We start from the raw sequence: 14,721 nt of genomic DNA, 5'->3' as shown, positions 1-14,721 counted from the left end.
GACCACGTTTTGTTGAGACGTGCCGGCAGGTCGAGATCGGGACATTGGATGGCTCCACGCCGAGGTGATGCGTGGGATCTCGGCCCGGGTAAGCCCCCGTCCCTGCACCGAGTGCCGGACGCATCCAGCCGCTGGCACAAAACAACCAGCATCCATTGCTTGGCTTTACGCAGCCGGGCTTTGGACAGGGATTGGCGCACCGAGAGGTATTAGTGAGTCGACTGGGTGATGAGGTTAGTGTTTTGGACCCAAAATTGGAGAAAAACAAAATTTGATGATTGGCAAAGGATTGGCAGTAGCAATTGGACAGGTGTGTGGAGCAGTGTATGAGTAGTGAGTATGTGGATCAGCGCGAATGCGCTTGGGGAGAGAAGGGTGCAGGTGGCACCAGGTGTGAGAGCACAGGTGTGCAGGTACAGGTGTGTGGAGAGAGTTGGAGTGAGTGGTACGGAGTGGTGTGCATGGTGCGAAGGTGTGGATGGGGGAAGAGTGGACCCCTTTCACGAGCACCCGGGGCGGGTAGTGTAAGTGTTAGGTAGAGGGTGCAGGTAAATTGTGGTTGGATATTGGCATTTGTGGTGCGGTTGCAGAATGGTGTTGTGAATGGGTGCATTAGTGTTGTGGAAATGGCTGGGCGTGTAGCCTGTTAGTGTGTGTAGTTGGTTGGGCACTCCACCACTGTGAGGATGTCGGCCAGGTGAGGCCGCAGGTGGGCTCTGGGAGCCGGTAGTTGTGAGTGGGTGCCTGAGGATCCCGGGTGTGGATCGGGCAGCCCAGTGCCAGAGAGGGCACGGAGTGGGGAGAGAGCCAGAGGGCCTTCCCCTGGTAGTTAGGTTAGGGTAAGGAGCAGGTAAGCTCGGAGGCAACTGCAGTGGTGGAGGTGTGCAGGTGGGTAGACCCACTGGGAGAGGTACACGTCGCAGCCCAGAAATTGTACGAGGGCACCGGGAGATGAATCGGGGGAGTGAGACCCCAAATTGAAGAGCACCACAGTTTGGCCAATGGGAATTGGTTTTTAGAACCCATAGTGTAAGAGGGCCAATGGTTTGGCCGGAGGAAGACCCCGGGTAGTGTAAAGTTGTTAAAGTCATTTAGGAAATAGTTAGGATTGAAGAACCTGTCGCACCATACGCAGCCACTTACCTGTGGTGATGATGATGACTCCACACCTGTGTTTTCTTTGTTTTGTTGCAGGAAATGAGATTGCTGTGGATTTGTGAGACGCATCACGACGTGGATGAGACATTGGAGTGATTCCATCTCTCCCTCCCTAGGAGGGACTGATGATGAATTGGTGATGGCAAATTTTGATGTTCAGTTGGAGATGGCAAATTATGATGAGAGTTGAAAATGGCAAATTTGATTGGTTAGGAGGGAGAGAAGACGAATTTGGTTTATGGGAGGAACGGGGAAGACAGTAGGGATGTTTGTTGATTTGTAAAGTAGATGTTTATGGGTAGTGTTGTGTTTTGTGGATACAGTAAGGGGTAAGGGAGGGGCCATGTAGGTTACCTGGTGGGGGGGGGGGCGTACGATAGGAACGTACCTGTCTCACCTGGTTCCCATGTGCCCCCAGTGTGCATCACCTTACATTGCGTGCACTTTTGCGCCCTTACCACCTTACTCACTTGTTTCTTCTTTTGTCTCCCACCTCCGAGGATCTGGCTTTGGGGTAGAGAGAGAGGAGAGAGAGGTGCTGGCTGCGCAGTTGTGGGCCTGCACTTTCGCTGTTTGCTGCCGGGATCGATACACCATATGGACCGCAATGTTTGTGGCCACCCACAATGGACCGCAGTTCGTTTGCGGCCAAGCACCACCCGGGGATGGACCTATGGGTCAACGTGGCACCTATGCCATACAGGTGAACCACTTTTAGTTGACACCAAGTGCACCACAAGAAGAGCAAGAGACACCTGCAGGGTTAGGGGTTGTCGCATTTATTTTTATTCCAATGAACAATGGTGACTGCACCGATTGGTGGTGGGGTGGTGCTGTTGATGCTCGGGAAGGGTGCTCTGCACGTTATTAAAGGCCGTCGGCCACAGAGCACTCGTGGGTTGGTGTATCGATGTTGGCAAGCACGCTCTCTCTCTATGCATAACATCTGCATGTGTTCCTCCAAAAACAGGTCCTGGATCGTAGTGTAAATAGCAGCGTAGTCTTGTAAATAATGCTCCCTACCGGCTGTATGTTTAGTTTGAGGATTCTTTCCGGATTCGGTTATCCTGTGGGTGTGTTTCTGTGAGGAGAAGGGTGCAACGTCGCAGGGGGACATATTTACTCATTTGTGAATATCTGTAAAACTGTCGCACTCAGGGTAGAGTTAATAGTAGAGGGAACTACATTGCGTGCCACACTAAAGTAGGTAAAAATTTATCGGGTCGGGACGCCCCGAGGGTAGAGAAGGGTGCAATGTTGCGAATATGGAATTTGGCCTCCATATCCGCTTGTAAATATTCCCCTATTTTCTCCAATACTCCCCAACTTTCCCCAATCCCCCATTCCCTAGTCCCATTGCATGTAAATAACAATCAGTAGAGCCGACCTTCCCCTTATTCCCCCATTAAATGTCGTGCCCAGGTCCACCGCACCACACGTAGACAACTTTCGGACATCTTCCTAGTTATTCTTAATCTATGTCAGTTAAGGCCTCGTTTCCATTAATTATGACTCTTCGTTGCACCAGAATGTGATTATATGGCATCAGTAGTGAGTTTAGGACCTTTCCCATACCTCCTCCCATCTTCTTCCCCAAACAACAACAATAACAACAACTACAACAACAATTACAACTACAACTACGACTACAACAACAGAGGGGCGGGGAGTGTGCGTCCTCACACCGGCTCGGTTACCCGCCATGACCATGCGCTCCACGGCGTTACCCCGAAGGGGCTGGCTGTCAGCTCCTCGTCAGGGGCGGAGCCAGTAACCCCCCCGCACGCACCCAATGAGAAGCAACGTGCCGATTCCACGAGGCGGAGCTAACGAGCCGAGGGCGTGTCACTCCCCGCCGGATATACGCGGCCCCGCGCCGGATGTGACGTCAGATGCGCCCCCAGCCTGGAGAGAGAGAAGTCGCCACCCCTCGAGCGCTGCAATACCTCCACCGCATCTCTTAAACTGGACCGTACGTGATCCTGCCCTGAGCCCAGGTGCACCTGGAGCGATCGCTACCCGCCTGTCCTTTGCATCAAACCCCGTGTGAGTGAGCCTTGTCCCGTTTATCTGTCGTCTGTTGGGAATAATATAAGATTGTGTTTAAGTGCCCACCTTCCTATGTTTCCCTCTTGTCCCTGTAATCTAAACCTTCCGCATTATTGTAATAACAACCTTTGAGAACCGTATCCCTGGTGTCGTGTCGTATTAATTCCAGCCGTGTGTCTTCTTTTTCCTTCATTGGTCTAGCATAGCGCGATTAGTCAACGTTCGGGCACAATCGGGTAACTTGTGCAGACGTGGTCATACCATAAAACCGCTCGGTAAATAACATCCAAGCCACGTCTGTAACAATTGGTGTCGAGGAGTGGAATTCGAACCCGGGACTAAATTAGTTAGGCCCAAATTTTGGGAGGGAAAATCGAGCCGGAGCGCGTACGGCGCTCGACCGAATCGATTCGGAGCGCGTTTCCCGCGCGAAATTATAACGGCGAAATTTCAATTTGTTTTACGAAAATAAAAAATAAAAACCGAATTTTGAAAGTCGCGCTATGGCGGATCAAGACAGCTGGGGTCCGGTAAAGGAGAGTGAGGTAGGGTCAATCCAGGACCAAAATGAGGGACAGGAGGAGAGCGAAGCAGTGAGGGCGGCAGGTTCGCAAAATAGCGCCGTCACGCACGAAGAAGCGGGCGCGCAAAATGGCGCCTCGCTGGTCACCGTGCCCGCGACCGAAGTAGCGCCGCTGGGAAGATTGGAACTTTTTTTTATACAAATGACGGCCCTTATGGAAAAGAATAATGAGCGATTGGAAAACCAAATGTGGGTAATGAGGGACGAAGCGAGGGGTACCAGTGAGAAGTTAGACAATAATTTTGAGGAGTTAGACAAGAAAATTGAGAAGTTAGACAATAATTTTGAGGAGTTAGACAAGAAAATTGGGAAGTTAGACAATAATTTTGAGGAGTTAGACAACGGGATAAAAGAAGTAAAGAATGGGTTAACGGGGGTAGAAAACAGAATGGCCGCTCAAGAGAATCAAATGGAAGGGATGAAAAAAGGGTTAGAGGGGTTAGAAAACAGTATGGAAGGCAAATTGAGGGACATGAGGGACCAAGCGGAAAGGGAAGTTAACCAAATGGGGCAGCAGATAGAGGGGGTCAGAATGGGGGTAGAAACCAAACTGGATGCTCACAGGGAGGAAATGGAGCAGATGAGGGTGGCATCTGGGCAGGAGATGCAAGTGATGGGAGAAGAGATCAGAAGAGGAGTGAGTGAGGAGGTCGGAGGAGTGCGCGAGGAGGTGAGGCACTGTGAGGAGCACATGGAAAAGGAGGTGAGAAAGGGGACTGTAAAGTTACAAGGGGGCATAGAGGACCTGACGCAGGAGGTGGAGCAGCTGACGGTGGGACAAACGGAGTTAGTGGAGCAGGTTCAAAGGAACACTGCGGTATTAGGAGGTTTAAAAGCGACACAAAATGACCTAAAAAATGACTTGGTAGCGACGAAGAGGGAATGTCAGATGGTACGTGAGGGACTGACAACGAGGTTGGACGAGGTGGTAGAGGTAATGGAGACGAAGGACCGGCAGGTGAGGACGCACATGGAAACGGTCAAGGTAGCCTTGGAGGACGAGCTTGAGGAGACGTACCGGGGAATAAAAGAGGTGAAGCACAAATTAGAAGAAGTGGAAGAAGGGATGAGCGAAATTAAGAAGCGACGGAGAGGGGATAAGAAAGAGATAAAAGAGGAGATAAAAGAATTGGTCCAAAGTCTGTGTTTGGATCGTGATGATGTGCTCATTAACCGGATGAGGGATTCGCAGGTGATGGAGGAGAAGCGAAGAGGAAGAGGACCCGGTGTAAGTGGTGACCAATATGGTCGTGCGTATGATGCGCCAGGGGATTTAATAAGCTTGGGGGTCGAGATAGACCCGGGTGTTCGTGAGAGGCCGTGGGTGAAGTGTGCGACAGGTCTGGTGTGCGAAAAAGGAGGTGTGCGAGAAAATCCGACTCTGGGGTGTGTGAGGAAAAAGTGCGTGCCAAGGAGTGAGTGTGCTGGCGAGAGTGAGTCGGTCGTAGCGCGTGTGCGAGGGAGCACGTGGAAGCGCGGTGTGGTGAGTGTTACAGAGGGTGTGACGGGAGAGTGTGCGCGAGGAAGGTGTGTGACGGACAGGTGCATGAGGAAAGAGTGCGCTGTCAGAAGTAAGGAAGAGTGTCCACCTGTGGTGAGTGTTACAGAGGGTGTAACGGGAGAGTGTGCGCGAGAAAGGTGTGTGACGGACAGGTGCATGAGGAAAGAGTGTGCTGTCAAAAGTAAGGGTGAGTGCGTTGTCACGAGTGGAGGTGAAAGTAGTGAGAGTGACATGGAGCGTGAGTTAGTTGTGACAGGTGAGCGAGGATGTACACCTGGGATGGAAGGATGCACACCTGGAATGGTAGAGCGTGAGTGGGAATGCACGCTGGAGTTGGTGGTGAGGCACGTGGTTGGGTGTGTGAATGAGGGCACACCTGTGATTGTCACAGAGGAGGTGACCGAGGAGGGGGCGCGAAGAGGTGTTTTGGTGAGGTGTGCTACGAACGAATGTGTGCCAAAATGTTCGGTGGTCAGGTGTGTGACCAAGGCTGTGAGTGGAATGAGTGTACCTGGGTGTGTAAGGAAAGGTACGAGGAGCATGGGCACGGCTGGATGTGTGAGCAAGGAACGGGCTGCGGGGTGTAAGCGTCCAGGTGAAGCATCGACGTTAGACGGGGTAGAGTTTAGAACGACTTATAGCCGAGTCAGGCCCTCGGTGCGTGCCGGGCCTCGCTTTGAACGGCCGCGTCCGTGCTCCACTAGGCGGAGCGGGCGGCTGGATAGGAAGGGTCGTCATGGCGACCACGTTTTGTTGAGACGTGCCGGCAGGTCGAGATCGGGACATTGGATGGCTCCACGCCGAGGTGATGCGTGGGATCTCGGCCCGGGTAAGCCCCCGTCCCTGCACCGAGTGCCGGACGCATCCAGCCGCTGGCACAAAACAACCAGCATCCATTGCTTGGCTTTACGCAGCCGGGCTTTGGACAGGGATTGGCGCACCGAGAGGTATTAGTGAGTCGACTGGGTGATGAGGTTAGTGTTTTGGACCCAAAATTGGAGAAAAACAAAATTTGATGATTGGCAAAGGATTGGCAGTAGCAATTGGACAGGTGTGTGGAGCAGTGTATGAGTAGTGAGTATGTGGATCAGCGCGAATGCGCTTGGGGAGAGAAGGGTGCAGGTGGCACCAGGTGTGAGAGCACAGGTGTGCAGGTACAGGTGTGTGGAGAGAGTTGGAGTGAGTGGTACGGAGTGGTGTGCATGGTGCGAAGGTGTGGATGGGGGAAGAGTGGACCCCTTTCACGAGCACCCGGGGCGGGTAGTGTAAGTGTTAGGTAGAGGGTGCAGGTAAATTGTGGTTGGATATTGGCATTTGTGGTGCGGTTGCAGAATGGTGTTGTGAATGGGTGCATTAGTGTTGTGGAAATGGCTGGGCGTGTAGCCTGTTAGTGTGTGTAGTTGGTTGGGCACTCCACCACTGTGAGGATGTCGGCCAGGTGAGGCCGCAGGTGGGCTCTGGGAGCCGGTAGTTGTGAGTGGGTGCCTGAGGATCCCGGGTGTGGATCGGGCAGCCCAGTGCCAGAGAGGGCACGGAGTGGGGAGAGAGCCAGAGGGCCTTCCCCTGGTAGTTAGGTTAGGGTAAGGAGCAGGTAAGCTCGGAGGCAACTGCAGTGGTGGAGGTGTGCAGGTGGGTAGACCCACTGGGAGAGGTACACGTCGCAGCCCAGAAATTGTACGAGGGCACCGGGAGATGAATCGGGGGAGTGAGACCCCAAATTGAAGAGCACCACAGTTTGGCCAATGGGAATTGGTTTTTAGAACCCATAGTGTAAGAGGGCCAATGGTTTGGCCGGAGGAAGACCCCGGGTAGTGTAAAGTTGTTAAAGTCATTTAGGAAATAGTTAGGATTGAAGAACCTGTCGCACCATACGCAGCCACTTACCTGTGGTGATGATGATGACTCCACACCTGTGTTTTCTTTGTTTTGTTGCAGGAAATGAGATTGCTGTGGATTTGTGAGACGCATCACGACGTGGATGAGACATTGGAGTGATTCCATCTCTCCCTCCCTAGGAGGGACTGATGATGAATTGGTGATGGCAAATTTTGATGTTCAGTTGGAGATGGCAAATTATGATGAGAGTTGAAAATGGCAAATTTGATTGGTTAGGAGGGAGAGAAGACGAATTTGGTTTATGGGAGGAACGGGGAAGACAGTAGGGATGTTTGTTGATTTGTAAAGTAGATGTTTATGGGTAGTGTTGTGTTTTGTGGATACAGTAAGGGGTAAGGGAGGGGCCATGTAGGTTACCTGGTGGGGGGGGGGGCGTACGATAGGAACGTACCTGTCTCACCTGGTTCCCATGTGCCCCCAGTGTGCATCACCTTACATTGCGTGCACTTTTGCGCCCTTACCACCTTACTCACTTGTTTCTTCTTTTGTCTCCCACCTCCGAGGATCTGGCTTTGGGGTAGAGAGAGAGGAGAGAGAGGTGCTGGCTGCGCAGTTGTGGGCCTGCACTTTCGCTGTTTGCTGCCGGGATCGATACACCATATGGACCGCAATGTTTGTGGCCACCCACAATGGACCGCAGTTCGTTTGCGGCCAAGCACCACCCGGGGATGGACCTATGGGTCAACGTGGCACCTATGCCATACAGGTGAACCACTTTTAGTTGACACCAAGTGCACCACAAGAAGAGCAAGAGACACCTGCAGGGTTAGGGGTTGTCGCATTTATTTTTATTCCAATGAACAATGGTGACTGCACCGATTGGTGGTGGGGTGGTGCTGTTGATGCTCGGGAAGGGTGCTCTGCACGTTATTAAAGGCCGTCGGCCACAGAGCACTCGTGGGTTGGTGTATCGATGTTGGCAAGCACGCTCTCTCTCTATGCATAACATCTGCATGTGTTCCTCCAAAAACAGGTCCTGGATCGTAGTGTAAATAGCAGCGTAGTCTTGTAAATAATGCTCCCTACCGGCTGTATGTTTAGTTTGAGGATTCTTTCCGGATTCGGTTATCCTGTGGGTGTGTTTCTGTGAGGAGAAGGGTGCAACGTCGCAGGGGGACATATTTACTCATTTGTGAATATCTGTAAAACTGTCGCACTCAGGGTAGAGTTAATAGTAGAGGGAACTACATTGCGTGCCACACTAAAGTAGGTAAAAATTTATCGGGTCGGGACGCCCCGAGGGTAGAGAAGGGTGCAATGTTGCGAATATGGAATTTGGCCTCCATATCCGCTTGTAAATATTCCCCTATTTTCTCCAATACTCCCCAACTTTCCCCAATCCCCCATTCCCTAGTCCCATTGCATGTAAATAACAATCAGTAGAGCCGACCTTCCCCTTATTCCCCCATTAAATGTCGTGCCCAGGTCCACCGCACCACACGTAGACAACTTTCGGACATCTTCCTAGTTATTCTTAATCTATGTCAGTTAAGGCCTCGTTTCCATTAATTATGACTCTTCGTTGCACCAGAATGTGATTATATGGCATCAGTAGTGAGTTTAGGACCTTTCCCATACCTCCTCCCATCTTCTTCCCCAAACAACAACAATAACAACAACTACAACAACAATTACAACTACAACTACGACTACAACAACAGAGGGGCGGGGAGTGTGCGTCCTCACACCGGCTCGGTTACCCGCCATGACCATGCGCTCCACGGCGTTACCCCGAAGGGGCTGGCTGTCAGCTCCTCGTCAGGGGCGGAGCCAGTAACCCCCCCGCACGCACCCAATGAGAAGCAACGTGCCGATTCCACGAGGCGGAGCTAACGAGCCGAGGGCGTGTCACTCCCCGCCGGATATACGCGGCCCCGCGCCGGATGTGACGTCAGATGCGCCCCCAGCCTGGAGAGAGAGAAGTCGCCACCCCTCGAGCGCTGCAATACCTCCACCGCATCTCTTAAACTGGACCGTACGTGATCCTGCCCTGAGCCCAGGTGCACCTGGAGCGATCGCTACCCGCCTGTCCTTTGCATCAAACCCCGTGTGAGTGAGCCTTGTCCCGTTTATCTGTCGTCTGTTGGGAATAATATAAGATTGTGTTTAAGTGCCCACCTTCCTATGTTTCCCTCTTGTCCCTGTAATCTAAACCTTCCGCATTATTGTAATAACAACCTTTGAGAACCGTATCCCTGGTGTCGTGTCGTATTAATTCCAGCCGTGTGTCTTCTTTTTCCTTCATTGGTCTAGCATAGCGCGATTAGTCAACGTTCGGGCACAATCGGGTAACTTGTGCAGACGTGGTCATACCATAAAACCGCTCGGTAAATAACATCCAAGCCACGTCTGTAACAATATGTTTGCATACCCATCTTGAGCATTGGAGTACCGTTAGCTGTCCTACAAGCAGGATTTCAGAACACAGATCAGTGCCATTTCGGCTCCTCGCCAAAACAGGGTCGATTGAGGCCGACGAGAACTTTCGCTACCTTCTCGGCTTCATGAAAAAGTCAGTGTCCAGGAGGAAATGTGTACGAGGAGGTAAGGTATGAACAGAAGAGGATTGGTGGGGGTACATGAGCTTTGGAAGTAAACAAATCACGATGTTCTGCACCGTCTAGAGCATATTCGGCCGTGATACCTGACGAGGTGAGGTAAGAGATGGAAGGGGGGGGGGGGGTGTGCGGGGATAAATTTAACAAGGTACCACCAGGACTTTGAAGATGCTTCACATATGTTTGGCTCCAATGCAACTAGAGATGGTTTCGATCTTACGGCAGTGTTTGAAAACTTACACCTCTTTGCATGCGTTTCATCAGGAAGCTCGAACCGCTGGACCTCTGTGCCAGGTTTGGGTACTTTGAGTGCAACTTTACCGCTTCCATTTGCTCTGGGCGAACGTTCTGCAAGAATACGGCAAGTTAGAACAAGGCAGTGAGAGAATCAAAATACATGGTATGCAACACAGCGCGATGGTCCAAATCGCCCCTGGCAGAGTTCGACGGTCTCTTGTACATTGTATGTATCCTTGCGCAACACGAACTAGACCGAGCCTGAAGCACGAGTATTCAAGGCTGCTGACCTTTTTACAGGGTCACATAGAAGGCCCACAAGGCTCGCCGTGACGCCGGACCACAAGGCTCGGTGGAATATTGTCCATCCTGGTTAATGCAGAGCCATTCGGCTTCGTTAACACAGATGGCGCTTGGACGACATGAGAGTAAACGACGAAGCGTGGATCTCCACCAGGGTAATGTGACATCACGTTGTATTTGTTTACGGCTCATGAATACACTGTCCATGTGTCGAAACAAATCTCTCATTTCGCAGGGTATCGCTTTCTCCAAAAGGAGCTACAGTTGCATTACACCAAATATTAACTGCGTACTTTAGCTTAGGCTCTAAAGTTGCAACAAAGGGGTTTTTAAGAGTCAGAGACAAAGCAGAAACACCTGAAACGGACTGAACGAGAACTTCCCTCTCAACATATTTTCAGACATAAAAGTGAAAATACCACCATCAAGATCAAATGGGGGATGAAGTAAAGTGAGGTAAAAACAAAAACTGCCCAATTACCGCTCTCCAGTGCCAATTATAAACCAGGATACATAAAACCCATAAGAACAAACAATATCATTAACAAAGTTCAAAACAAGGTGATCTTACGAATCACGAAGCGGTGCTCAGTTCACACCCTACGAGGTATCTCTGGATGGAATAAAAGTGCAACCGATCCTCAGAAGGGTGTTAATGGAATAGAGAATAAGTAAATGTTCAAAGCTGCTGCTGCTGCTCGCTTTAGCATGACAGGTGACAACCGGCTAGTAAGAGATACGGGGCTACGGGGATGATTAACCAACAGCAGCCCCATCGCCAGGGCTAAAAGAGGTCTCCGCGCAAGCTCAGCGATACTTCATTCGCAATGAAGCATTGAACGACACAACCAACATGTGCTCTCTATGGAACATGAAAGCACATGGGACAATGTCGCCGATAATCAAACCAATGCAGAGAAACACAAAGACATGGGATGAATAAATAAATAAAGAAAGAAAGAAAGAGCAAACACGGACCATCATGACTGTTGCTGTGCCTGCGACGATCAAACTTTCTTACAGTGACCCAATAACCCAAACAGCGTATACGAATACATCCCATAATCGAGTTATTTAATACTTGCACACATTTTCTTAAAGTTTTCCTGTACAGAACATAAAAACAAATCCATACATGCATCATACATTAATCCAAAACCCACAGGTTCATTTACACAACATGCCTTGCGGTGCGACATGCAGCCTGCCAGGCGGTGCGACCCAATAGACAGCGCTATGCGGTGGGTGACATGCGGCTCAACACGACAGGTGGCATGGCCTGCCAGACAGCGCGATGTGACAGGCGGCGCGATGTGACAGGCGGCGCGATGTGACAGGCAGCATGTCCTGGCAGGTGGAGCGACGTGACAGACGACATGCAACCTGACAGTCGGCGCGACAGTCGGCGCGACAGTCGGCGCGACAGTCGGCGCGGCACGACGTCCGATGCGACAGGTGGCATTGCCCCACAGGTCGTGCGATGCAACAAGCGACCCAATGCGACAGGCGACGTGGTCAGACAGGCGACGTGGTCAGACAGGCGGCGTGGTCCGACAGGCGGCGTGGTCCGACAGGCGGCGTGGTCCGACAGGCGGCGTGGACCGACAGGCGGCGTGGACCGACAGGCGGCGTGGCCCGACAGGCGGCGTGGCCCGACAGGCGGCGTGGTCCGACAGGCGGCGTGGTCCGACAGGCGGCGTGGTCCGACAGGCGGCGTGGCCCGACAGGCGGCGTGGCCCGACAGGCGGCGTGGTCCGACAGGCGGCGTGGTCCGACAGGTGGTGCGAGGGGGCAGGCGACATGCGGCCCGACCTGATAGGTGGCGCAACATGACCCGACATGCAGAGACGCAACATGTAGTACACGTCTGACCCAACAGTCAGGTTTGTATAAATATTGAAACTTACATTTAATTTTAATGTACATGTCTGCAAACGTCACATATGAATCTTCACAAGTCTCCATTGATTTGCTATGATGATTTGCTGTGTGTATACATGCTATAAACATGAGGCATTTTCTGTATGTGCATATGCTATAAGTATAAACATGAAGCATTTGCTGTATGTGCACATGCTATAAACATGAAGCATTTGCTGTATGTGCACATGCTATAAACATGAAGCATTTGCTGTATGTATAGATGCTATAAACATGAAGCATTTGCTGTATGTGCACATGCTATAAACATGAAGCATTTGCTGTATGTGCACATGCTATAAACATGAAGCATTTGCTGCATGTATAGATGCTATAAACATGAAGCATTTGCTGTATGTATAGATGCTATAAACATGAAGCATTTGCTGTATGTATAGATGCTATAAACATGAAGCATTTGCTGTATGTGCACATGCTATAAATATGAAGCATTTGCTGTATGTATAGATGCTATAAACATGAAGCATTTGATGTATGTATACATGCTATAAACATGAAGCATTTGCTGTATGTGCACATGCTATAAACATGAAGCATTTGCTGTATGTATACAATATACATGCTATAAACATGAAGCATTTGCTGTATGTGCACATGTTATAAACATGCAGCATTTGCTGTATGTGCACATGCTATAAACATGAAGCATTTGCTGTTTGTGCACATGCTATAAATATGCAGCATTTGCTGTATGTATACATGCTATAAACATGCAGCATTTGCTGTATGTATACATGTACATCATACTAAGGTTTGACAATTCTCAGTATGTGGACAAGTATCAAAAACCTTAAATAGAAGTAGAACAAAAAAAAAAAAAAAAAAACAGTTTGGTCGATCTCAGCCAAACATGCTCATGCTGGGGGTACTCAGGGTCAGGTGGGGTACCCACCCCATAATAATGAGGATGGGGACGCGATATTCACCTGTGCATTTTGCACAGCGCACCTGGTGGGCTAACAGGATGGTCTAAAGGTACGCACATTCACCTCTAAGCGGTCTAGCCTGGGTTCGAATCCCGACCCAACTATAACTATAAGTATAACTCATCATACAGTACAGGTGTTTCACAGGTCGGGTGATTCATTAATGTGTGCAGTCCCTCGGATAGATGTTAAACGGGAATCCCGTCTGCCGGCATTACTTGATGGAACTGGACGTTAAACATCCCACGGCGGCTTTCGCGAAGAGTAGGCAAGCTACCGCCGGCACCATGAACAAATTCCTGCTCTAACCAGCACGGGATGCGTCATGGCAGAACCGACAAGAACAACTTTACAGATTATGGGCGTGAAAGCTTGAGGCTAGAGACAGAGTAGAGTTCGATGAACGGAGAGACATATCTCACCTGCTGGTTTTCCTTATCGCTCGCTTCGGGTTTGGCGAACACGATGTCGTCTTGCCGTGGCGGCTGCTGCTGTTGCTGCTGCATCGCCGTTGTCGTTGCCGGAGCCGCGAGCGCACTCCTCACGAGCGAACCAACGAACTGGACTGAGCTCACGCCTCACTGCTCACTCCCTAGTCCCTAGTCCCTCGTCCCTCGAGGCAGATCTGACGTCACTGCGCGATTAATGTGAAAGGAATATGTAAACCAAATATAACTTAATTACAACGCACATTATCATACTCGATAAAAAGTAGTTTCTATTATTTTGAAAATAACCTCTTTTTGTTGAGGTAGATTATTTGAAAATTTACGTCACAGGGCCGAAGCCAGCGCGAATGTCCGCCATGTTTAAACGTAAAACATTTTTAAATTTCAGTCAGCTGGTTAAATGTTTCACATATTTTTTTGGGGTTTTGGATACGTTGGTGTTTTATGTTTTTGGGGATAAATGTTTTAACATCAAAGTTATATTGTCGTCTAGCGATTTTCAACGCAAAAACCTTTCCCTTTGCTTCCGGAGACATGCACAACAACAACAACCACAACAAAAATACTTGAACACGTGATTTATTTTAAAATTTTCACCTACCACTTTATACGTAGTTTGTAGCCATACATTTAGCTTAAATGTAATAATATTCTTCCAAGTCACTTTTTATTATTGAGCTTTTCAAAGATTTCCGCGTTTTAACGCTTTTACTTTTAGTTTTGCTTCACTGATCGCTACTCTGGTAGTTTGCAAAGGTACAATGTGACACATTGTAATTGTTTTCATAAATTGAAACAGTACATCGTGATTTACGACGCGGGCAAACAATACTTATTTACGGATTTGTTACAATTTCAGAGCAAATATGATCTTTACGAGTACGTTGAAGCAACTACACATATGAACTAAAAGTGGACACAATGTTTTCGTTCCAACGAGCAAGGATCCACAGAAAAGCTCCAAGGAATCTTTTTGGACGGTGTATAGGCAACAAGATTCTTCCTCCCGGAAGCCTCGCATGCTCTCAGAAGTTTATGTTTTAGCAATGCAAAGTGAATAAATATGACGTCGTGTTCGGTCTGAACTGCATGAATATCAAAATGCCGGTGGGTGGTCAGC

The 14,721-nt window shown here is 49.8% G+C and overlaps 1 protein-coding gene across 1 annotated transcript in view; it reads right to left on the bottom strand.

Annotated features, from left to right (window-relative positions):
* The window catches only part of LOC137421965 (cAMP-regulated phosphoprotein 19), a 32,466-nt gene extending 18,736 nt beyond the window's left edge, over positions 1–13,730 (bottom strand). Inside the window, exons 1-2 of the mRNA XM_068108598.2 lie at positions 13,575–13,730; positions 9,986–10,093 (exon numbers count right to left, since the gene is read on the bottom strand). Coding sequence (XP_067964699.1) covers positions 9,986–10,093; positions 13,575–13,658 — 192 coding nt within the window. The 5' untranslated portion in view covers positions 13,659–13,730. The remainder of the gene's footprint in view (positions 1–9,985; positions 10,094–13,574) is intronic.
* Positions 13,731–14,721: the final 991 nt, after the last annotated feature.

The sequence above is a fragment of the Myxine glutinosa genome, chromosome 2, assembly GCF_964187855.1.
Source record: "Myxine glutinosa chromosome 2, kmMyxGlut1.1, whole genome shotgun sequence".
Taxonomy (NCBI): Eukaryota; Metazoa; Chordata; class Myxini; order Myxiniformes; family Myxinidae; genus Myxine; species Myxine glutinosa.
Note: the sequence above shows the minus strand (reverse complement) of the source record. Positions and strands in the feature narration are given on the sequence as shown.